Here is a 25,701-nt window from a genome sequence, read left to right as displayed (position 1 = left end):
TACTTCTCCATTCAGCCTTTAGAGAGATCAGTCGGATTTTAAAGAAAACATATTTGAAACACTGAAAATGTAAAACAACAGCAGGTCATCTGCATCCATGTGAACAGTTTATTATGGCCTTAAAGGACCCGTGTGTTATTTTTTTGAGGATTTATTCACAGAAATGCAATATAATATACATAACTATGTGTTCATATGTGCATACAGACCTTATATAATGAAGCCTTATGTTTTATTAACTTAGAATTAGTTATTCCTATCTAAATACATCATGGGTCTCCTTGCATGGAATGTTGTTGACATGTCACCATGTTGTTTCTACAGTAGCCCAAAACAGACAAACTGTTATACAGAACACTTTTTGGTTAATATGTTATCTATTTCCGCAAAGAAGCGAAAACGTGACGACATCTTAAGCCTATCTCAGCCTCCGTAGTGCTTTGAAAGGGAGGGGTGGAGTGAGCCGTTGATTGCAATTTGCAACCTTACCACTAGTTGCCGCTAAAAAATAACACACTTCTCCCTTAATGTGAATGGCCCATTACGATATTTTGTGTATTTCTGGCTGTAGTTTTGTTGTAACAAATTGATTAAACATTTATTTAATTGTACAGTTATTTTACTTTCATCCAAAATAACTTACAGTGAATCTAAGATATATATTTTTTCATCGTAATATGTGTTAATCAAACCCACAACCATTGCATTCACCAACAAAAAACTAATAAAAATAGCATGCTATGAACACGTCTTTTATTTGTCTCTTCAGGACCGTTTATTCTTCATCATGGAATATGTCAACGGTGGAGACCTTATGTTTCAGATCCAGCGCTCACGCAAGTTCGATGAAGCTCGCTCCCGGTTTTACGCCGCCGAGGTGACCTCAGCTCTCATGTTCCTGCACCAAAACGGGGTCATTTACAGGTAATACATTGTAGGGCAATTGCCCATTGCCCCTTCGACCCAGCTTCGACCCAAGCTGGGTCGAAGAACACTCAGACAGTTCTATTTTAAACCTCAAATGTTATTTTCTCTTCGTGCTCTGTTTCTCTCACCGATAGACACAGCATCATTGTTAAATTTTATCAAACACACCGCAAAAGAACACCATCACAGCCAAAATATCACTGTAACGCCCAAAAGAGACAATGCAGATATATTCAGATTTTAGCCTGATCATTTTTGGACAGAAAAGGAACCATCCGCTCCAAGTGTTTTCCCTCAGTTTACTCCACCATCCAGATCATTTATTTTCTCAGTCTTCTGTCACGCAACCCAACACAGATAGGCCTTCAGCAAATCAAAATTTGCTTTACATGAGATGAGTTTTGTATCTTTAGTAACAGTTTTGCCTAGAGACAGGAGCACTTGTCTGCCTTGTTTACCTCAGGTTGTTTACTTTGATGAGCTATGTGCAATGATTTATTCGTTCCCAGACAGTTTGTTTATAGTCTCAATTGTGTGTCATTAACCACACACAACGGGCAGTGCTTTGGGGCTGGATGGGTGAATTTTTTTGGGAATGGGTCTGATCCAGTGCTAGCTTCTGTTGAATGTGGAATCTGTGTTTACTTTCCAAAAATGTATTTATGAATTATTTACATACAACTGACTTCATACATGATTTTAAAGCCACACTTGTTTTAGATTTTTTATGCACAAACCTACTCAATCTGTAAAAAAATTCCAAAATGTGGAAAATTAGATTCATCCTAGGATGTTTTTTTTTTTTTTAAAGCAATCCCATTAGTAATAGATTTTCATTTTCACAGGAGGGTGCGTATGCAACATTACATACAGTATATACATATTACAATACAATACAATCAAAAACACAGATGACAAAAAAAGTGAACCACAATAGCTAATTCCTATGTGTTTAAAGCACGTATTAATGTTGGAAAAAAACTCTTACTATATTTAGTCTTCTTACACATAGGTAGTCTATACGTACGGCCATATGGAAGGGGTATAAGAAAAATACTGATAGAGTGGGTGATCTGGGATATTTAGGAATGTATGTGCTTTCCGAATCACAGCTAATGGGCTAAACTTTAGATAAATAGGCTCTTCGTCCTCTCTAAAATAATGGAATAAATCAAATAAGATGAAATACAATCAAATAATTTATAGCATATATGTATATTTTATACATGTAATAATTTCAATTTGATTTTTTTTATTTTACCACATGGTAAACGTGTAGTTTTGTGAGCATCACACAGCTGACACGTGCATTTTTCAGTTCAATCGAAAAGTATAATTATACCAAAGACATGCAGAACGGATCTATAACACTGAGAGCCCAAGTCATCATGACCCCGTCTTCCTCTCACCCCTTCTGGTCCTCATTGAACCCGCTGACCTGTGAGTTTCCTCACCCACCCGTTCTCAGCCTGGTCTCGAGCTCTTTCTGGTCATGGGCAGGAAGAATCTCATTTGGAGTTTAATGCTGTATTGAATAAAATCCACCCCGGTCTTCCTGAACCCAGACTTTCAGAGGCTTAAGGAAATAGGGGGTTTCTTATGAAAGTAGGACATTTGAAACGAGTAGGTCAAACAGAGGTTCAGCGGTGAAATTATTCTTATTTCCCCACAAATTAACAAGAAGATCTGTTGTTATATAATGAGACTTGTAAAATATGTCATTAGAATACAAAAAATACAGCACTGAAACATCCAATCTTAGGATCTAAAACAAATTCTGGAAGCTGTTAAAATGTAAATCGAAAGTTGAATACGTTCCTAATGATAACATTTGTATATTGTTATTATCTGTTAATATTTTTCATTGACTGCCAAACCCCACAGACAGGATTGTTGGATATCGTACGGAAGCTATACTTTTAAGAAAGAACCAAAAAAGCGAAGTGTGTGTCATGTCATTTTTAATGTAAACATAATAAAAGAAATTTGTTATTTCAACCTCAGACATGTATTTTTAGTTAAAGTGATAGTTCACCCAAAAAAGAAAATTCTGTCATCATGTACTCACCGACTTGTCATTTTAAACCTGTATGAGTTTCTTCCGTAGAGCGCAAAAGAAGAATGTTGTTAACTTGCACCCATTCACCTGCATTGATTTTGTGTCCATACAATGGAAATGAATGGGGGTCAGTGTTGTACGGTTACCAACATTCTTCAAAACATCTTCTTATGTGTTCTGTAGAATAAAGAACGTAATAAAGGTTTGAAATGACAAGAGGGCAGATAAATGATGACAGAATTTTCATTTTTGGGAAGAAATATATGTGTTTTTCTTGCATATCAAATGATTTTACGAAGGCCTACATATTCTATTAAAACAAATAGCACGCTCACTCATAAATGTGAAGTATAATAAAATAAAATAAAATACATATTACTATACTTTACTATATACTACTATATTTTCTCATATTGCTTGTTATTAGAATAAAGTTCAGGATATTTATAAAAATTGAATGGATGTATTAATTAAAAACTGAACAGAGCTATGGGTCCACTAGACCCACAAACAAGGTATAATATTTACTTTTTGTAAATGTCTATTCTATATGTTTAAATTTCCAACATTTGTAAATCGTAAAATAAACTTAAAACAACTCCACACTACACAATACACAAAAAGCTCCAAATCAGATATTTTTCTAAATGCTTGGGATTACAGTCACCCGATTTATTTTCAGTCCCTTTCATTTTAGCATCTAAATTGTTCTGATTGGTTCATCGAGGCCTTCACAACCAGTGCTCGGTTTGATGCTGTAAAAGTCACATTATTAAACAGGAGCCAGATGACACTGGATATACAGATTCATATAGTGTCCAGTCAGTAGGTTTTCAATATGCCATGAGAGAAGTCATCCCTCATTCCTACACAAGTCATGTGTGGCACAAGCACATCAGACGAACAGACGAGCGGCGGTTTTACTGATACAGGAAGTCATTCAATCCATGACCAGGTTCTATTTAAGAACACAGGAGCTTGGAGCGCTGCCATGACATTCATTCATGTGTCTGTACCCACAGCCGTCTGACCCCTTGTTTACGGCTACAGCGCTAACATGATGTTTCTTTGGCAAGAAAGTGGAAAGTGGACAGGATGTGATTCAGACAATATGAATGGCTTATTGTGAGTTATAAGAATAAGAGCGCACACACATACACCCAACCTCCACTCATACAATTCAGATTCATCTCAGGCGCCGATTGTGTTGATTACCTGATGATGGGAGCGCTGGACTACTACACACTAGGGATAAGTGCTCTGTCCTTCCTCGTGGTCACTTTAAGTGCCAAGCATGCTGGGAGATTGATTGGTTGGGCCCGTGTAATCTTGCTCTGACCTTGCACAGGAACAAACAAAGGAAGCATAAATTGTACAGGTCCTCCATACTGGACAGATAGCAATCACAAAATAATGTGGTATCTCGGACACCAATGTCTCTCTGGAGACCTGAAAACTATTGTGGCACAAGACACTGTGTCTGTGTTTAGAGGAGACTGCGGCTTGTTGTCACAAATGCTATTGCTGAAGAAAAAATTAAGAGATACTTTTTTTAATTATTTTCAGTTCTTCTGAATTTATTTATGTGTTTAAGGTGAAACGATTCTCCCAAATTTAAAAAAAAAAGTTTCTATTTGCATTTATTTGCAGAAAATGAAAACTGGAGAAACAGGTGAAATAACAGCTCTGTATTCTTTCAGAACTCGAAAACTGCAAAGAAAACAAGTTCATCTTCACTTTCAAGCAATACAATACTAATATTTGTACATGTATTTAGGAAAAGTTAAACATATTTTTTTATGTGTTTTCCTGGATTTTTTTACATGTGTCTTGTCATTGCTTCACTTTGCTGTTGGATGACTTTATGTCACTCTTAACTTTTGATTTTGTGGATTTTGTTTATTTTAGATTTTTTCATTTTATGTCAGGATCCAGATCATCCAAACTAAATTACCATTTTCAGCATTTTGGCAATTGCTGCAATGTGAAAATTTTAAAAGCACAGTAGCATACTTTTAGCTAAACAACAAGTTTTCACGTGTATTAATGTTGATATTTTGTACAACCATATTGATCATTTTAAAATCATCCAACAGTTTGCCCTAAAAGTCCTAGGAATGGGCCATTTAATAGTTGGTCTATTTAGGTCAGCAGTGTGTTCCAATATTTGGGTCTACAGTAAATGAATCTTATTCCTGGGCAATAGATTTACTTTTTAGTCCTTTTCGTAAACAATGCACTTTTTATAATATCCATATTATATCACTGGTTATGCACACCACGTGGATTTTGTGGTGACCTCAGATGCCTCCCGTGGGATTATAAAAAAGTCACAGAGGCGTTCTATCAGATATCATATAAAAGGCACGGACATAATTTCCAGCAGCCCTGCTCTAGTGACGGTAAATAAAGATTCTTGATAATGTTCTCTTTGGTCTCGTCTTGTTTTGAATGACATCCCTTGGCTTTGGGAAAGCCCTGCAATGTAGACGGCTAGCAAACGCTGCGTGTCAGAACATGGCCCCGTGTGTTAGAGCGCGATCTGCTCTGGACGCATGGCGCATGTGAACTAACACAGCCTCTCTGTGACCTGTCTTACATACCATTACAAATATGAAACATTCTGGAACAAAATGTGCCGGCCAATATCCACCACCCTATCTGAGCAAGACATGGTGGCAGTTTTGATCCCCTTAAAGAGGACGTGTTTGAGCTTGACTTTCCTTCGATTTCCAGTGGCTGGTTTGGTTGTTTGTTCAGATTCAGTGCATCTATAAATAGACGAGGAGCAGGTGGCTTACATGTGGCTCTTCTTGTTGTTTTTCCATCTTTTGTCGACCCATGGCCCTTTCTGGATAATGTTTGCTGCATGACATGGAACAATATTGTTGCCAGGATATGAAAGTTACAAAAGAGCCGAGACTCAAGGGGCCTTATCAGGGAATAAACCGGAATAACCATACCTTACACATGCATGTATGTGAGATCTGTTCATCTTATATACTGTATGTGTTCTGCCTGAACTTTCACCTAAATAGGATACAGCATAAGGCCATAAGGGCTGTTCCCTCTTGTACAATACATACTGTCGCCTATCTGTGTGTTCATCTCAAGACTGAAATGCATTAGGCCGAGAGCACAGAACACAATTGTACTTTAATGAATAAATACTCCTCTATAAATACATAATGTAACTTGCAGTGATGTATGAATACAGTTTAGTATTAATCTGTTTTAGCAATAAGCCTAGAAAATCCTGGATGTGTAGGAAGGATTTAACCACACAATTTTTACATTAAATTATTGATATCTTGATTATATATATAGTTTTCTTTTTGTTAGTATCGAGAAATGGGCTAGAAATGTTCAACATGTTTTATTATTATCATAATATAAAATTATTTTATGGAAGCCTCATGTCCTTTATTGGGGTGTGTGGTAGTGGAACAGCTTGGCTACAAAAAATGCTGATTGTTGAAAATTGTAGAACATTTTTGTTGGTTGCTATGTGCGTAATGGAAAAAATCTCCCTTAAGATTCACTGAAAACACAGGAAATGCTTTAAATTGAGTCTGCTCTCTCTTGCCATCTCCTTTCCACTCTCTCTGTCCGTCATAATCTTCTTTTAACATATTCGTGCTTTCCTGCACATGAAAAGCTTCAGCATAACAAAAACAAAAAAGTTACATCCTTGTATAGCTGTGTTTATATGTCAAGTTATTATTGGTGTTATAGAAAACATTTTCTTATATAAATTCTTTGTGAAAGCACCTTTATAAACTTTTTACCACAGCTTTTTAAATTCATTCGGCCTGTAAAAAATAAAACACATTTTTTTTTTATTACAGTAATAACAAAAAAAAATGTACACAATAATAATAATACAAAAATACAAAATATTATATTTAAAATAAAATAAAAATATTTTACATTTAAAAAGTTATAGTATTTCCAAGAAGTGATTGGATTACATAACATGTTACTACCTTCGACCTGTTAGGGTTAAGGAATCATGACATAAGCCCCCCCTTAAATGAACAACAGAGTTCATGGGGGGTTGTCCAGAGGGGGGACAGGGTGGGACAGTCTTAGTCCGGGGTGGCGCTTGGGAGCATGAAGCCCCGGGGAGATTGACGGGGGAAGTCCAGGGGGGACTAGGGGCAGGCTTGGATTCCGGCTGGAAGGCTGGCCGGGCAGGGCCTGACGCCGGCTGGAACACGGACTGGATTGCCGGCTGGCACACGGACTGGATTACCGGCTGGCACGCCTGGAAGGCCGGCTGGGGAGGGCTTGACGCCGGCTGGTAGGCTGGCCGGACAGGGCTTGATGCCAGGCGAAGGCCTGTAGGAGAGGGCTTGATACTGGTTGGAAGGCTGGCTGGAACACAGACTGTGATCAGGGGAACTTCGGGAATCGTTCCGAGGGAAGGGGCGCCTATAACGTGTCTGTTCTTTGAGGACTATTTGTTCATCCTGGCCTGCGGGGGTCGCTCTCCCTGAACCTCCTGCCAGGTGTTTCAGAATAGTGGATGGCACCCACATTATGGACTCCGGTCCCTCCAGGCCTGTAGAGGTCAACATTGCCTCGTTCAACAACTCATCATCACCGAATTGTCTACACCTGTGTTTGTTTCTGAATCTGTTTGTTTTCTGCATTTGTGTTCAGTCTTGATCCGTTTATGCCTTATTTCCCGCTGTTGAGCAGTTTTGAAGTTAAGTGTTCTTATGTTGAGTTTAGACCCTCTAATCTACTTTTGTGTTACTCTGTTTATTTGAAGCACGACTTGCCAAGTTTTGAACTTTTTGTCTACAAAGTAAAGTTTTCATTTTTGATCACTAAAGCCTCTTGACTCTCTGATCTTTGCGATCTGATCTTAAACCCTTGGGACACGCTCAGTTAGTAATTCCTCTTGAATGCCAGGGATCCGGGTTCGGTTCCCCCTACATGCAACCCGTTACAAATTCACTGTCCCGCTCATTTTATTACCTCTTAGCTTACTACCTTTTAGTATCTTTTAATGTTTTATAATCACAAAATGTGCATTTCTTTTTGTTTACAATAATTTCAACTCATTTACCTCATTAGAGAGCGTTTTATGAACAAAAATTCAGTCAGGTTTAAGGTAACGTTTGACAGGTAGTGTAACACATTCTGGCACAGATCATCCATCAAAAGTGAAACATTTGGAAAGTGAGTCTCTCACCTCACATATTACCAACATTCATTACCAGCCATTTTTACACACCTGCATGTAAAGAGCAATTAAACATGTTCGTTGAGGAAAGACAGCGGCGAACGAATGAACACACTCAAGCCAACTTTTCAGACAAACAGAAACGTTCCGAGTACCAGGGTGCCCTGCTGAAAGAGAACAGTTGTGTAAGGCGTCTGAAGCGCCCCTCCCTTCTCAGTGAGGATGGTTTTTATGAAAACACATTTGGCTGAGTGACATCCTGAAAAGTGATGTTGACATTCTTGTTGCAATCAACCATCAAACCCCAATCCAACTGGTTTCATCCATCTCCTTGTTGTCTTTCATCAGTAGCACCTTATCACCCCTCTCTCTCCCTCCCTCCCTCTCCCTTTATTTTCACTCTCTCTCCTTCCCTCCCTCTCCCTTTTTTTACTCTGTTGCTCTCGCTCTCTCTCTCTCTCGCGCTGGACAAATTCACACAGACAGACACACTGAGGATGTATACACACTGTGCACTTCATACTGTAATCTAGTTTTACAGTGTGTTACCCAACAGAGAACGCCTTCGGTAACATGCAAGTTTTTATTATATTATGCTCTCTAATGAATACAATTTAACAATATCTTTAGTTTTATTAATATCCGCGGAATAACAATAATTCACTTCTCTTAAGATAAAACTATTGAATACAATGACTAACTATGTCACCATTTTTTTCTCTTCAAAGGATTAGTTCGCTCAGTCATAATAATTTTGGCATTATTTACTCACCCTCATGACTTCTCGAACCTGCGTAACGTTCTTTCTTCCATGGAACATAAAACTTGAAGGATATCCTAAAAGCGGTTTTTAATATAATAAAAGTAAATAGGTACTGTCACGCTCCTAATGACAAAATAGCATAAAAGTGGTTTTGAGAATTTGCGCTAATATTCCAGGCCTTCTAGTGTGAAAAACAGACTTTATTAACACTCTTTATTCACTCAAATCTGTGTATCTACTTGCTGCTTCTATTAGATACAGTATCCATGGAATGTAGACCAAAAATTCTGATGAAATAAATCTTCTATGATAAAATACTGTATACTGTGCAGAATGGTCCTCTGGTTCATATCTCTCATATATACAGTACATGACTCATGTGCACAATTTTGATAGGTTATCTACAGCCTTTTTAAGCCTTAATAGCTATAAACACTATTCACTGTAATTGTGTGGACGGTCCTGTTTGTGGATTTTCCTGACGGTCCATAGAAAAAGTAAATTGTTTCTGTCAGATTGATTTGTGATTTTGGTTTTGTTTGCTTTTGCCTTCTTCGCAGGGATTTGAAACTAGACAACATTTTGCTGGACGCAGAGGGTCACTGTAAGCTGGCAGATTTTGGCATGTGTAAGGAGGGAATTCTGGACGGCATCACAACCACAACGTTCTGTGGCACGCCAGATTACATTGCCCCAGAGGTACAGTATTTCACACTCTCCAAAACACAAATATTCAATCAACATGTGATATTTTCATTTTGTGCTGTTTACAGTAGTTCTCATCTAGGGTTTAATTTAGTTTTTATTTTTGCTTATTTTTCCTTTTGGAATTTCAATTTAGTTTTAGTTTTATTTATGTCTCTAGCATTTACTAGTGGTAGACCAATATAGCTTTTTATTGGTTAGTTTCAATTCTGTAAATATTGAACAGCTGAACATGGCCTGTTAAATGCATAATGTTATGAAGTCAAACATTTCTTTGTGTACTTTATCTTCAAGTGCACAGAAATCAATTTATGAATTTATGACCTCATTTATGCATCAAATTATTTGATAACACTTTACAATAATGTTGAATTTGTTACCAGTATAGTAAATGTATTAGCTTACATAAATAAAAAATGAGCAATATTGTATTTTGACATCTATTAATCTTTGTAAATTATTTGTTTAAATATGTTACATAATACCAGTATGTAACACTGAACATCCATAGTTACAACTTTAAGTGATTTTAAAAAAAAAATAAGAAATGCTCACATTAACCTGAACCTAAGACAAAAAATTGTAAGTCCATGTTAGCCACTGTCATGCATTAACAAAAACAAATACAAACTGTTATATTTCGTAGATTTGACTAGACACCTGTTGATTTTATTATGCATTCAGCTACCAATAACAATGATAATGATGTTAGATACATTTAACATGTCTAAACAATGTTTAAGACCATTCCTTCGAAAACAGCACCAACAAAAATCATACAACATTCTCATAGTTCGTTTGTCATTTCAATAGAACGATGTTCTTCTCTGTGGTTTGCAGATCTTGCAGGAGCTGGAGTACGGCCCGTCAGTGGACTGGTGGGCTCTAGGTGTGCTCATGTACGAGATGATGGCTGGTCAGCCTCCATTTGAAGCAGATAATGAGGACGACCTCTTTGAGTCTATTCTCCATGATGACGTCCTTTATCCCGTCTGGCTCAGCAAAGATGCTGTCAGCATCCTCAAAGCGGTACATGTTCACCTTTACTCACCTGGATGACTCAATCTTTAACAGTTCCATCTGTTACTTTCTACTCCTTCTGAATTTCATTGTGAACATGTTGTCCCTTTCCCACTGACATCATCAAAGCCCTAAAAAGGAGTCCCAGTGAAATTACAAAAATTACATTTCTTATTTTCTCTTGAAATATTGCAGTGTTTATAGTAAATAGCTTATCAATGTGGGTCATTTTCTTTTAAAAAAATCATGTACCCTCATTATCTTCAGTTAAAATCTTGAAATGCACTTCCGACCCTGAAATGACGATCCATCTCAAATGACGTAAATTCGACGGCTTGGGTGGAGCATCAGTGAACTCCTCCCCTTCAACTGCCAGTCTGATGCTAACTTCATTTCAAAATGCAACAGCTGTTTTTATACATCCAGTCAATTCGCAGTAAAAAACACAAACCACGGCCACTAATTTTCTCCTTTGAAATTCCTTTTCACTTGGGAATGCGTCAGAATACGGAAGTAAAACGATCGCAACTTCTGGTTCACAGAGACTTTAATGGATTTTAATAACCAGTTTTGAGACTAGCTAGTATTTTTTGTAATTTATAATGTATGTGCTCTTGACTTCATTAACTTCATTGATAAAAATCAACCATAAAATCTGAGGCAACACTCAAAATAAAATATGCACCTACTTGAAATCCCATAAGCGCTGGAAAAAACAGTCTCCGACATTCTTAACAATTTAGCCTTCGGAAGAAATTCATGCATTATTATGGCATGCTGACAGACTCTTTATTTGATTTTGCTGTATACCATCATCTCACTTTACACCATAGAACAGTTGTGATTAGTTGAGTGGTGTGAGAGAGAGAGAGAGAGAGCAAAGGAAAAGGAGCGATCGACACTACTTGTGGGAAAAGAACAGTTTGTTTGTGTTCCCTGCTGGATTTGTGGATTGTGTAATCTCAGAGGTCTGCTTTCGGGGTGAGAGGACCACCGGTTGGATCGGTCACTCCTTTAACAGTACGAGCGTGTTGCATACAGAGCGGTTATCCAGAACATTTTATAACTCACGAGACTTGATGTTTTATTTGTGTATTATTGTCTTCTCCTATATTTTCCCTTAAAAAAATCGTCATATTTCAATTGAAATAAGTGCTTCCCTTTACGCTCATAGTGTCCGGGCACATAAGTGTGTGTGTGGTTGTGTGTTGTTTACTGTGTTCTTTGTGTGTCCCCATTTTCCTTCATATGTCTAAGATTTACTTTGGCTGTCCCCTGCCCGTTTGTAAAGCTTGGTTGGAAAGGCAGCTTGTTTGTTTTGGACAGCATCATGTCACTCTGCGATCCGTCTTACTGGCATTTTGGTCACATGACCAGGTCATCTCAGGTCCTGCTTCCACAGGATGCATTGTTACGTCATGCACATCATCCTTGACCACCTCGAATTAACATGCAGTAACAAACATAGCCCACATCATGATTTTCTGCTGTCTGTTTCCAGTTGCCTTCCATTGAATGTTCCAGCACCACAGGGCCATGTATTTTGAATCACTAATCTCTTTTCCTTCTTTTTGTAGTTTATGACAAAGAGTCCCAGTAAGCGACTGGGTTGCGTTGTGTCTGAAGGACTTGAGGAAGCTATTAAAGTACATCCATTCTTTAAAGAGATTGATTGGGTACTGCTGGAACAGAGGAAGATCAAGCCGCCGTTCAAACCACGCATTGTGAGTATAATGTGTGAAACAGGCCATCTATCTGTCCATCCCATTTCTTATTAAGGAGTCTTTTTACACTCAAAAACGGAATGGACCTGTGTATCAAGAGGCCACTCAAAGTGCTGTTAACTTGTTCACTCAATATAATTGAAATGTGGAATGGAAATTATTTTATTCAATTTCCTAAACCCACACAAAAAGAGCAAAATGTGGGCGCAGTAACCCGATTCAACTCCAAGCCCAGTGAAGAAAAAACATTTATTTTCTGGTTGTCATACTTCAGTCACTATAAGTCAAAGTTTCCATCTGCTGATCGATAAGGACATCTTGTGCTTCAGTGTAGTATCTCTGGCTTAAACTAGTTGAGTTAGTGTGTCCGTACTAAAGCACAAACCTAAATAGTTAACGGTTCTCACAGCATGTACATTGTAGGTAATAAACGAAAGTAAACGTTTCTTCATATTACACTGGTTAAATGTAAATTAATTGAATCTTACCCTGCCATACATGAACAGTTGATCCTAGATGTTGTCATCTGCGATCGAGACGACCGCAACACGAGGCGTCTCCCGGTTGCATTTTGATCTGTCAACACTCGCGTCCAAATTAAATTGGTTATCCACAATAAATATTTTAAAATCGTTTATATTTCCCTCCGTGGCATATTTAAGTCTCATTTGAATTCTCCTCAACGACAAATTGTGTCCAAAATGTACCAAAACAACTTCTGACAAGGTTTTCATACTGACAACTGCCATTGAAAGACAGAACTTTGGTCGCTTGTCCGAGTTAGCAACAGTAACTAAGGGGGGCGGGGCTTAATCGAAAAACATTGACATTTCCTCTAATACTTTTTTGGAAACAGCTATTATGTGATACTACATTATGTTAATGGTAAACAGAAATAATATGGCACAGTGATTGCAAAAAAAAAGAAACGTAATAAGCACATCATGTCTAAATAGGTTGCTGACCCCCTGTCCTAAAGATATGCATGTCAAGTATGTGAACTCATGTGCCTGCACAAGCTTGTTTTTGTCCATTGCTGCCCCAAAACGCCTTAATAACTCACAAGGCATTTTCTTCCTTTTCCAACCACAGAAAACCAAAAGAGACGTCAACAATTTTGACCAGGACTTCACCCGCGAGGACCCGGTGCTCACGCCAGTAGAAGACGCCATTATAAAACAGATCAACCAGGAAGAGTTCAAAGGCTTTTCCTACTTTGGCGAAGAGACCCTGTCTTAAACCGTAAACCCACGACTCCGGCGCTGTATTGAATGCCTTGAGTTCACTGCATTACCAAGAATATGATGTTTTAGTTTGAAAAAGAGAATCAATATTTCCTGCTGAACCACTTGAAGACTGATAAGTAATCTTTATTTAATGGGTGTGAAACACTGAGCTTGTGAGTGCAGTTGAGCCGTAAAGAAAAAGGTTATTTCTCGCAAATAGTTTGTTTATTGGAAACCTTGGAGAAGGTCATTTCACTTTCCATTTATTTTCCCAGAATCCTCTTCTTGAAGTCTCCATGAACTCAGCACATATACTGTATGTCTGTTTGGAAATGCAAAAAACAAATGTAAAGAACCAATGATTGTATCGGAAATGATGACCGTGTGTTGGGAATATTAACACTCAACGCTCTGATCACATGATGATAGCCAGTGATTGGAGGGTACTAGAATGGTGAGGCACAGACAAGGAACTGCCTGTCATGTGACCACCTCACATTTCTTGAAATAGCAGTGTTGATGAACTCATATTGTGTTTGGGTGTGTGTTTTATTAAATTACTGGATTGTCTTGTTGCTAGGATTTTACATAGGTGGATCACTGCAACGCAACAAGACTCATGAATGGGTGAGGGCAGTAGCCAATCATGTCTCTCTGATTGTTAGCCTGTGAACTTCTAGACTAATCATCTATTGCATGGTTATGCGTATGATATTATTGTGTATTACTAGAAATTGTGCAATACTTTGTGTACGTGCAACGGTCTGGCATTCCGATTTATTTCTCTGATTTGACCAATGTACACTTATAATTGTACACCTGGTTGTTGGATTGTGAAAACGTGTGATATAAAGGTCCTTTATTTTAGTCCTTCTGCTGCCCTGTTCTTCGTACAGTCTAGTTAGACAGGAGACCAATATAAACTTAAGTGGCAAAAAAGTTTGAGGCAACTTAAACATTCTGATCAGGCAAAAAAAAAGAGTTTTTTTTGTTGATTATGAAGTGCTTGGTTTTGCATCTGCTTTTGTCGTTTAAATTAAAAAAGTTCTCGGATGACTGTTAAGGTTACAGGTTAATTGAAAGCATTTTATGGTTATTATAAAAACATTTCATTACCGATATCTTTTATTTTTTTTACAAATATTTATTTTTTTATGTAAATTCCCTGCTATCTTCTCTTGCCAACACCATGCTTTGTTGATGGTTTCTAATGTATATTTCACAGTTCACAGTCAGCTTGATTTCTGTCATTCGTGTCTTTATTTTCACTTGTCTTGTCTTCTAAAAGCATGTTTGGCCTCAGCTGTGCACTACTGAGCTGACGTTTATTCGCCCTCACAGGGACTGGATGGAGTCCACTAACAGGAGCTTCACGGCGCATCTCCTGCCAAATACCTGTGCCCTGATGCACACTTCACAATGTAATTTTAGACTTAATGAGTGATGTGGAGGTTTTTTTTCTTTATGGGATGGGGGGCAGCTTTCGGTTTGTTTTTGGTATGACTTTACTTAGGAAACACTTTGATAATTTCCAGCTAAACTAAAACAAACTCATGCCTGAAAAAGTACCTCGCTGGTTAAATTGTGAATCTGTGTATCTCAACGGACTACATACAGTATTTGTAAATAAGAAGGTACAGTGCATAATAATATAAGTTATATAAGTGTTTTATGTCACTGTAAGTATCATAGATGTGTATGTATTTGTTTTTTATCGTATTGTGCAGCTTCATTTGTACAGTAAATCATGTTTTTTATTTGACATCTTTGGCCATCCATCACTGTCACATTATTTTACTCATTTTACTGTGTGCCAAAAGTACTGTACTCAAAGGATGTGAATGTGCATTGTTCGGTTTGTAACCTATTAAATAAGATGTCTAAAACAAAGCATACTGTTTAAAGCTGGTCTCCAGATTCCAGATTAGGGGCTATAAAGTAGTTACACATTCAACCTTTTTTGTTTGTTTAAGAATAAAAGCATATTCTGCACTTGTACAGAATGCTACAAGAGTTGTGTTTGATTATGTAAGTAATTCATTCTTTATTTATTTATTTATAATAAATCATTATTATGAATGCATATGAGTTATGTACAGTCAGTCGGGCATTATTGAAAAATGAACCCTGACAGGATGATAAGGATCATGCTGGGCCTCGTATCATCCCGTAGGGGTTTATTTTGCAATAGTGAGCAGGTGATGCACATTATCCTACATGGCTTTAAATTAACCAAATAAATAAATGGACATGGAACATTAATTTGACTTGAATGTTTTATTAGTTTACTTGTGATGACCAGAGAGAGACAGAACATGAGCACAACAAAGAAATATGTTTCCCAGATAAGAGACCATACAATGTTGCTATTGACAGTGATCATTCCTTATTCGGGAATATTGAAATTATAGCGAATTGCATAATTCTAGTAATTAACAAGATGAAGGGACAGGAGGAAAGACAATTTAAACTCATGGAGATGTTAAGGGTCATAATGACCTAAACTTGAGTGAGGTATTTATCAAGTATGCCATTCGCATTTTAATGGTGATATAGATTGTTGAGTTATAATAAAAAAATACTGCTTAGGTAAAAAAACATAGGTCTTGTGATCGTACAAAAGACTTTTGCCATAAGGCTCCATTTATTAACATAGTTATTGCATTAGCTTATGTGAACTAACAATATGTCTTCGTAGTATTTGTTATTGTTTATGTTAGTTCACTGTGCATTAACTAATGTGAACAAATACACCTTTTAAATGTTGAATGTTAACAATCTATTTAATACATGCTGCAGAAATGTTCAGTGTTTCTCTGACACAAAGACTTTTCAGAAATGATATCATTATGTTGCAGTCAATTTGTACCCAGAAAAGCACATTACTTTTAGTCCATTTTAAATATTATCAGTGTTGTTGTTATTATTGTTATCATTATTATAAAAAGGCTTTGCAGTCTAAAAGACCCCAAACAAACCATATTACATTGGAATGAAAGCAATCGATATATTTAAATTTGCTTCAAGGTGGACAGGCTTTTCATCAATACTCGTAGTATAAACTAAAATAATTTATTTCATTACATTCTGTGCATTCCCAGGGGTTGCGCATCTTTCTTTAGAATAAATGCATGTTACTTTTCAACACACGATTAGCGGACTGATTCTTATTTGAAGTCTGAATGAAGCTTTTGAGTAAGACCTACCGGACCCTGAAGTCCTGCTCTTTAGGTGGGCGTTTCCCAGACGCAGAAGCAGCCAATCACAGAGCTCAAACTGATTGCTCGACTGTCATCGAACTTGTGTGCTGCGCAGCGGCTGTAGCTCGACTTCACTGCTGACCCTCGAAACGCGCGAGACTATTCGGACCCTGAGCCGTGGATTTTAAACGTGCGGAAGGCTGTACGATCCTTGGCAGTGATCTGAGACTGTACAGTCCACTTTCGCCCTGTTTGTTCGCTTCTGGAATGGACTTTATTATGTTTTAGGATCAGTTGTGCGTTTTTGGGGTGTTTAAAGCGAGCAGACGGTGTTGTCAGCGTGTCCTCTTCGCAAAGATATCGGACCGCTGTTGAACTTCGGAGATAACAAGGGAACAGTGACATTGAGAAAGAGATGACAGTGGAAAAAGAGAAGAAGAGGTGAGTTTTACGTTAGCTTGTTTACTTTTGCGTAACTCGTGCTGCACGTTTAACAATTCTTGAGCAACAAGTGAATGACGGACATTGTGCATAAGTTCATTCACCGCTTCACTGGTGGTTTAACCTGCAGTTAAACAAAAGCAATAACTTTAATCATATTTATCATATAAAATATAGAATTGCATGCATTTGAGCTGTTGTGACATTCTGTTTTGAGTTTCCTGCTCCCTGTCTTGTGTATTAGCATACACAGGTAAACTGATACTGAGTGACGTTAAAATGACTTCTTATATATCCTAATAAATATTGGTCAAAATATTTTGAGTAATACATAATAATAATTATTAGGTATTTCTTTTTATTTATGAATACATAATTGTATTGTCCTGTCTGATTTGAACTACAGCATTGAGCTATTTACCATGACGTTACAGACATGCACGAGCCACTTGTATTAAGTAGAATAATCTAAAAGAGTATAATCTGATCTGTTTGATGTATAAAATTGAACTTGTAACCTATTATTAGCATTATCTATACTAATATTAAAATGTAATAGTTGTTGTTCAACAAATTAACTGAAAAGCAGGTATCATTCAATTATAAAATGCAAAGCATAAAGAATTTTTTTAATTGGCATTTTATCATAAAATGAAAATATTAAAAAGAAAAAAGAAATATATACTGTATTGAACAAACATCGTATTTCTAAAATACATAAAAATAAAATAGATTTAAAAAAAATCAATTGAATACTGTATCAGAGAAGGGCTGCTTAATAAGATAGGGAGAAATAGTGGTGCATGTGTCTGTGTGTCTGTGCGTTTGTGTGTGTCTGAGAGCGCCTTCAAGTCTGCTTCATCCTTGTGACAGTGCTTCCCTAACAAGCTCTCTATTACTTATCAGATAAGTCTCTGGGTGGCACAACACAAACAAACATTTGCTACTGAACTCAAATGAAGTGAATGTATCCCACTCATTCAGGAGGGATACTGGACTTCAACCTTAAGAACTAAAAGACTGCCTGTCAATGATCACAGACAATGAGACACATAAGATCTCTTCAGAAACACCAGAACCGTTAAACATGGTGTGTGTATTTGTTTGTGCTTGTCAACACCTCAGGGTGTATCTTGTATTCATAAAGGTTTGAAAGATAACCAGAGTCTTTATACCTGACCCCACATACATGCTGTAGTGGTCCTGTAGTTAGAAGAAAAAAGATTGTGGGTTTGAAACCAAAGGATGAAAATCACTACAGTAGATGGGTTTAAACAGGTTGAAATAGTCAATTCTAAACTGTTTAAACTACAAGCCGGGTAGGAACAAACCAGTCTTTGATGAAGTAATCGTTATGGTAATCAACAAGACATCAAATAAGCAAGTATTTGCATCCTATTCATCAAAACCGGATTGATTACTGTTGCGCTTCCTTGCCAGGTCATTTCTGAAGGTCACTTAGGTTACCTTTTCCCCGTCATTTGTTGTTGTTCCTCATTACGTCACACGTGAATCATCAGGCTTTGTTTCTGATTCAGTCTGTGCGTTAGAGAGAGAAAACAAGTGGGCCAAGTGGCTCATTTACGAAGAGAAAAGCAGTGCTTTGTGAGGGACTCTGTTAACAAAAATGCTCCAGTCCCTGAGCCTCAGGCCGAGAGCTGGCCATGAGCCTGGTGCAACTTGTGAATTGTTCTGTCCAGACTCTCAGCTCTTCTGCCACAGGACTGCTTACCTGCACCAGTACTGTGGGATACTAGTCAGGTATTGCCGAGTTTTATGAATAAAAGGTTAATGGATTTTCCAATTAACATCAAGGTTTTAAAAGAAGACACTTGGTGACATTGGTCTTGACAAGTGATCCTGTTATCAGAGTGCACATTAGAATGAGGACTTCACAAACAAAATAAAACATTTACCATACTTGTATTATAGGATTTTTCTGTTTACATTGATGGGATAAGCTATTAAATGAGCAAGAGTGCTATTATAGCTGTACAATACATATGAGAATGACTGTGATTTGGCTCAACGGTAATCAAAGTGTGCTCCATACATAGGGGCATAAAAGAACAATTGCTTGATATTAATTTTATACAACGGGACAACAGGCAAGGACAATTATGTGTTTCATAGATCCGTCATGCAGGCTTCATGGATGCACATTTTACAGTGCATTTTGTCAGTATGTGTGTTGTGTGAGAATTCAACCCATGACCTAATTGCTGCCGTCATGTAAGCTGAGTTACAGGAACGCAACATATGCATGATATGCACAAAGATAACAGAAAGACAGCATGTACATAGAACAAACTCTTCTGTCTGTGGAAAGTCTGTATGATTGTAAATGACAACATGCCACAGATGCTTTGATAGAGTTTAACTGTTGAAGCTGACACATTTAAAACAGGTTTCAATAGAGTTTCTGATTCAGACAACTTTAAAAATCTATTATATTGCTGCTGTCCTTTTCCATATTTTTTTATTTATATTGTTTTGCCATAAATGATTATTATTAGTCTCCCTTTATGCTTGTCACTGGGTTTGGCAAATATCTAATCAATAAAAAGTTTTACAAAGTAATCTTTTAATTATTTTTTCCATTTCCTGAAAGATAGCAAATTTGGACATCTGACTGATTCAATTGAAGCAGCTGATACCTGATACATCGGCCTGTGCCATATTTTACATACTAATAGTGTGCAAATATTGCTGTTTATTTTTTTGCCTTGTATATTCTCATGTTGTTTTGGTTACAAACATCATTTTCACTGCGTTTTAGATCTTACAGGGAACATTTTGAATCGGTTTCTTGATCGATGTGGACAGTTAAGGCTTTTGTTTTCTCAAGATATGAGACTTTGGTGGAGAAATTCAAAGAGCCTCCCATCTGTACGACTTGTCCAAACAGAAATGAGCAGTTTATTATGACAGGATCTCTAGAGATGATCTGAATCGAGACTTCAGAGCCTCCTATCCTCAACTAACGGCAGGGGTGCGAGGCATCTCTCTTAGTCTGGGATCTTATTTTTTGTTTTCAATTTTCCTGGTTTTCAAGATATATCTCCATTTCTTGCGTCCTATAATGTATCTCTTCTATTTCCTTCAAATCCTACTGGTCTCTACCAGTGTTTTTCCACTGTTCACCTCCCCAAGACCACTGTCTCTTGACACTTCCTGCTTACCAGCCTTCTTCTTCCTCCTGCTGCATACTTCACTGTCACATCTATTTCTAACGTCAGCTGTTTGTAAACTTTACTCTCAATATCCTTATTTGCTTCTCATCACTTAACTATATCATCTGTGTGATTTCTTATAATTGCACAAAATTCCTTTTGTTAACATCAGTCAATGAGAAATTGAGGCCGTCTTATTTGTGAATACATAATTGTATTGTTATAAAATTATTAAATGCCTTCTTTAAATGTAAATCGGCCTTAAAGTGGCACAATTTGGAGAAAAAAACAGGATTATTTTGAAAAATAATTGAATGGACCGGAGTCATTTATTCCCCTTATACCATAGTTACCACACCACAGGACATTGTTCAAATGTTTAATTTCAACTTTTGTAATGTTAAAATGCTGTTGATGGTAGGACTACTTTCTTGCGCATCTCATTTCAAGCGTCCTTTAGATCGAAAGGACTGCTATGTGGTGGATGGGTGTGTGTGAGTAAGAGAGAGAGCGAGAGACCGCAGCCAGTGATAATAAAATATATATACGATTTTTTCTATCATAAGTATTAAAAAAATCTGCCTTAGAGTATGTCTATCAAAATATATTTGTTATTCAATTCTAAGCTGCATGAAGAGGAAAACGAACCAGTAGGATATCAGTGTTTATTGATACATTTTGTTTTTCTATTTAGTTATTTTATCTATTCGATTTCAGTATTTTTCTTGTTTTTGAAATGCTTTGTTTATTGAAACAAAACTGCACACGTATCCATTAACAGTAAAGTTTGACATATTGAATGTAAGATCAAGAGCAGGGTGCTGTGTGAGGGGATGGCCTTTCTGTTGTTTAAACTTGGCGAAGTGATATGGTTTTATTTGTTATTAATATTTGTTGATCTTCTTGTAGTAACATTTTGTAGCTATTCTTCTAGGCTCGATTTTTCATTGTGTTATTTTTTGTCAAAATATTATTGAAATAATAAATACTGTTGAAATGCATCACATTATGTCCACCATCGTCCCTTGCTATATGTATGTCATACTCCATCTATTTGTGTGATCTTTACTGTTTCTTCTTGATATTTTGGAATACCAAAATGACAAGAAGTCAGACTGTAAGCTGGAGGAACAAGACTTTTAATGATGTTTCTCATTAAATTTAGAGGACAGTCATAGAAAATAGTAACCTTAACTTGAAGCCTGCTGTTCGAAAGACACTTCACCCATCCACTGTTACAGTATGTAACCCATAAACAAAACGAGTCCAATATGGAATGGAAAAGAGTTTACAGGTGGCTGGACACTCTGAATAAAAAATGTAATGAGCGATAAAATAAGTGTTTTATTTAGTTCCATTAATTAGCTTGATTTAATTTTTGGCTCTTAAAGGGATAATTTATCAAAACAAAAATATTATATTTTTCTTTCTTTTTTCTGATGTAGCCTACTTGAACTCTGTTTTCAGTTCTTTCTTCTGTGGAACATAAACAAAAGTATTTTTGAAGACCAAGCTGCTCGTATCCATTATACACTATTTTAAATCCCAAATCTGAAAAGAAACAATGTGAAGAACAGATTGACTCTGTTGATTGTTTGTTATTCAGCCAATGTTCATTGATTTAGTGAACATAAATGTATGCAAAATGTCTTTAATGTAAAATCACATTTATCAAAAAACATAATATTTGTTTTTGTAAAAAGTAAAAATTATGATGTCTTGAACAAATATGGGTGCTGGGGTTTAAAAAACACTTAATTAATGTTTTCTTTTGTAAACATTGAAAATTGCCTAAACACCACAATTGTTAAGTCTTAAATCACAGATTTTACATTTTGAGTGAACTATCATTTTTAATGAACAACAATAGGTTGCAAACCAGGCATTTGTTTAGTCCGCGTTTGTTGTTTTTGTCCATCTTTAGTCATTTTAAAAGGTGAGACAGAGTGTTGGTGCGGTCTGTTACTCATCTCCAGTGTTTGCTCTGATCACAAATACTTGAAGGGATACTTCACCCGAAAATGAAATTTCTGTTATCATTTACTCACTTTCGAGCTGTTCCAAATCTGTATAAATGTCTTTACTCTGCTGAACACATAGAAAGGTATTTGAAAAATAGAGCCTCTGTGTTTGCGCTGGACCTTAAGCATGCGGCTGCTGTGTTTCCCAAAGCATGCAGCTGTTTGTTATGAAAATAGTCGTGTGACCGGACAGCAGATATCTGTGACCTAGACCTCTGGCTAGTTCTGCCTTACTGGACATGGGGATATGTCCTGAAAAGTTCATTAAGATCTTTGACCAATCAGAGAGAACTTGGGGATAAAAAGATGCTCAAAGAATGATTGACAGGTGAGCGTGGCATTATTGGCATCTTGTTTTTACATTCAGTTAAACCTCTTTAAACTTGTGAACGTGATTGTTCATCCTGTAATGATAATTCTTTCAGTACTGACCCTTTCATTTCATTTCACTTCATTCAAAACCCATATTTTCTCTCTTCTATGGACCACAAAATGGTATTTCACAAAATTTCAATGGAATTAAAATGGACAATGATTCGCAGTCTGAGTTGCATAGCTAAGCAGTTTTTTATTTGTGTGGCACATGTAAGAGACTTTCTGTGGTGTGACTGTTAGCTCACATGCTTAGAAACATTGGGTGGAGATGCATATCTGGACGAACCAAAAATTATTTGGGGTTTAAACAGTAGTTTTTATGCATTTGTTTCTTTATTGTTCAAATTTGACTTTATTTACATAATCTCTTAAATTACTGATATTATTTTACATGATTTATTACAGCAAAAAAATAAAAATTGCCTTTCTACAAATCGTCTTGGTTACGTATGTAACCTCAGTTCCCTGATGGAGGGAACGAGACGTTGTGTCGAGAACGACAGATGGGGTTCGCCCTTGAGAACCAATCAACTCTGACTACTATAGAAAAGGCCAATGAAATTTGGCGAATGCAATTTGCATGCCGGGCTCCGCCCCCGGAAATCCGGTATAAAAGGAGGCCGGCGTGCAGCATTCACTTACCTTTGTTCTGAAGAGCCTGAGACCTCTCAAACTGCAGCAGAATACGATACGTGTTCGTGGCATAAGGGACACAACGTCTCGTTCCCTCCATCAGGGAACTGAGGTTACATACGTAACCAAGACGTTCCCTTTCTGTCGGTCTCTCGACGTTGTGTCGAGAACGACAGATGGGGTTGCCTATGGAAAACGCCACAACGCTGTATCGCGTCACAATCTCTAGCGAAGCGACGGTAACAAGCCTGGGCGTGTCATCTCGAAGCTTTCGTGAGACTGTAACCTTCCAGTGTGGTGGTCGGGGGGTTCCAGAGCTTTCTTGGAGAAAGATGGGTACAGCCCTGACCGGTAACTTTCACGGACGGGGCCTTAGCTCTCTATAGGCGAGAGGCCGTCCAGATCAGTTTACACCGGGTAAGCGCGACTCTTAATCAGAGAAGCGCTACAGAGGCCACCTCCTACCCGTGGGGAGGAATATGGTGGATATAGGTATGGTCTCGTCCTTGGAGGAGAACGCATGGAACGTGCGGACTGAGTAGTTAACCGCGAGGTGGAGGCCCACCTGGGGAAGCTCATGGGTTACCAGGAGTGGGAACCATTCTCATGAGGATACATCAGACGGAACAGCCCACGGAGGGGGTGTTACAGACGTCCGGTAGCACTAGGTCCGGTTAGAGCTATCTGTGATAGCTCACATGGTATCCCGGCCTAAGGGGGAAGGCTGCTCTGCCCAGCCAGCCCCCAGGGGGTGCTTGTTTGGTGATGGATGGAATGCCTATTCTTAACCAGTGTCTGGGTAAGAAGGGAGGCTGGTGAGGTACCAGTTTCTTAGCGATGTGTTCGGGTAAGAAGAAAAGGTAAATAGCACACTGACCCAACCTGTTAGAGGGTGGAAAGGTGCTTTCGCAGGCATACGCCCCCCCGGATGCCAGTCCTACATGTCGCCACGCAGGACGTGGGCTGACACCGGGTTTACGCGAAGGTTGTTAACCCTTGCGAAGGTGTTTGGGCATAGCCCAACCCGCAGCTCTACAGATGTCTGCTAGAGAGGCGCTTCTGCCAGTGTCCAGGAGGTGGCTAAACTCCGTGTGGAGTGAGCCCTCACTGCCAATGGGCATGGGAGATTCTGAGATCGGAATGCCGTCGTAACGGCGTCCACGACCCAGTGCGCCAGCCTCTGTTTGGAGACAGCCTTCCCCTTCTGCTGTCCTCCAACAGACACGGAGCTGGTCAGAGCTTCAGAGCTCTGCGTGCGGTCCAGTACGTACTGGACACAACACTAATCGGGTTGGGTCTTCCTCCCCTATGGGGAGCGCCTGCAAGTTCACCACTTGGCCCCGGAGGGAGTAGTGGGAACTTCTTGGGCACGCACCCGGGCCTGGGTCTCAAGATAACGTGAGAGTTTCCAGGGCCGAGTTTAAGGCAATCCAGGGACACGGAGGATGCTCTGTGGTCCCCTACCCTCTTGAAGGAAGTGAGCGCCGTCAGGAGGGCCGTCTTACTCTATGAGGAAGATCGGAACCTCCGAGGGGCTCTTTGGGGGGCCCTGAGGCTCCCCAGGACCACTTAGGGTCCCAAGAGGGTATGGAGCGGAGATGAGGCGGATTCCGCCCTCTCGCTGCTTAGGAACCTGGTGACCAGGTCGTGTTGCCCTAGAAACTTTCCACCGACTGAGTCGTGATGAGTGGCAATAGCGACTACATACACTTTCAGTGTGGAAGGGAGATGTTAGTCTCCAGTCTCGTGAGGAGGGGAACACAATCCTGATCAAGCACCTCAGTGGGTCTTTCTCGTTGAGAAAGACACCAGGACGAGAAGAGGCACCGTCTAGAGGCGTGTAACCGCCTAGTAGATGGGGCCCTAGCCTGGGTGATGGTCTCAGCCGTATAGGGGGAGTAGCCATCTTAGGATCTTCTCGTCCCGTCTAGAGACCAGACATGGGTGTTCCAGAGGTCTGATCTGGGATGCCAGAACGTGTCCTTCCCCTGAGAGAGCAGGTCCTCTGTCAGGGGAATGGTTCAGGGGGAGTCGCTGTCCAGAGCATCGGCTCTGAGGCCAAGTGCGGTTAGACCGGTGTGGTGTAACCAATAACACTTGGTGCTCCTGCTCCCTGACCTTGCACAGAGTCTGTACAAGAAGGCTCCGGGGGGGAAGGTGTGCTTCCGCCCATCCCGCGGCCAGCTGTGCGCAAGGATATCCGTGCCGAGGGCAGGGACTATCAAGCGGGCAAATGGTGG

At 38.7% G+C, this 25,701-nt stretch overlaps 2 protein-coding genes across 2 annotated transcripts in view; both read left to right on the top strand.

Moving 5' to 3' along the window:
• Window positions 1–15,847, top strand: part of prkceb (protein kinase C, epsilon b) — a 75,040-nt gene extending 59,193 nt beyond the window's left edge. The window contains exons 11-15 of the mRNA XM_056760547.1: window positions 770–924; window positions 9,504–9,642; window positions 10,489–10,677; window positions 12,246–12,392; window positions 13,485–15,847. Of these exons, the coding sequence (XP_056616525.1) occupies window positions 770–924; window positions 9,504–9,642; window positions 10,489–10,677; window positions 12,246–12,392; window positions 13,485–13,631 (777 nt within the window). The 3' untranslated portion in view covers window positions 13,632–15,847. The remainder of the gene's footprint in view (window positions 1–769; window positions 925–9,503; window positions 9,643–10,488; window positions 10,678–12,245; window positions 12,393–13,484) is intronic.
• Window positions 15,848–16,932: 1,085 nt separating this feature from the next.
• The window catches only part of epas1b (endothelial PAS domain protein 1b), a 52,951-nt gene continuing 44,182 nt past the window's right edge, over window positions 16,933–25,701 (top strand). Inside the window, exon 1 of the mRNA XM_056761150.1 lies at window positions 16,933–17,259. Within this exon, the coding sequence (XP_056617128.1) occupies window positions 17,234–17,259 (26 nt within the window). The 5' untranslated portion in view covers window positions 16,933–17,233. The remainder of the gene's footprint in view (window positions 17,260–25,701) is intronic.

This window comes from Triplophysa dalaica, chromosome 11, assembly GCF_015846415.1.
Source record: "Triplophysa dalaica isolate WHDGS20190420 chromosome 11, ASM1584641v1, whole genome shotgun sequence".
Classification (NCBI taxonomy): Eukaryota; Metazoa; Chordata; class Actinopteri; order Cypriniformes; family Nemacheilidae; genus Triplophysa; species Triplophysa dalaica.
Note: the sequence above shows the minus strand (reverse complement) of the source record. Positions and strands in the feature narration are given on the sequence as shown.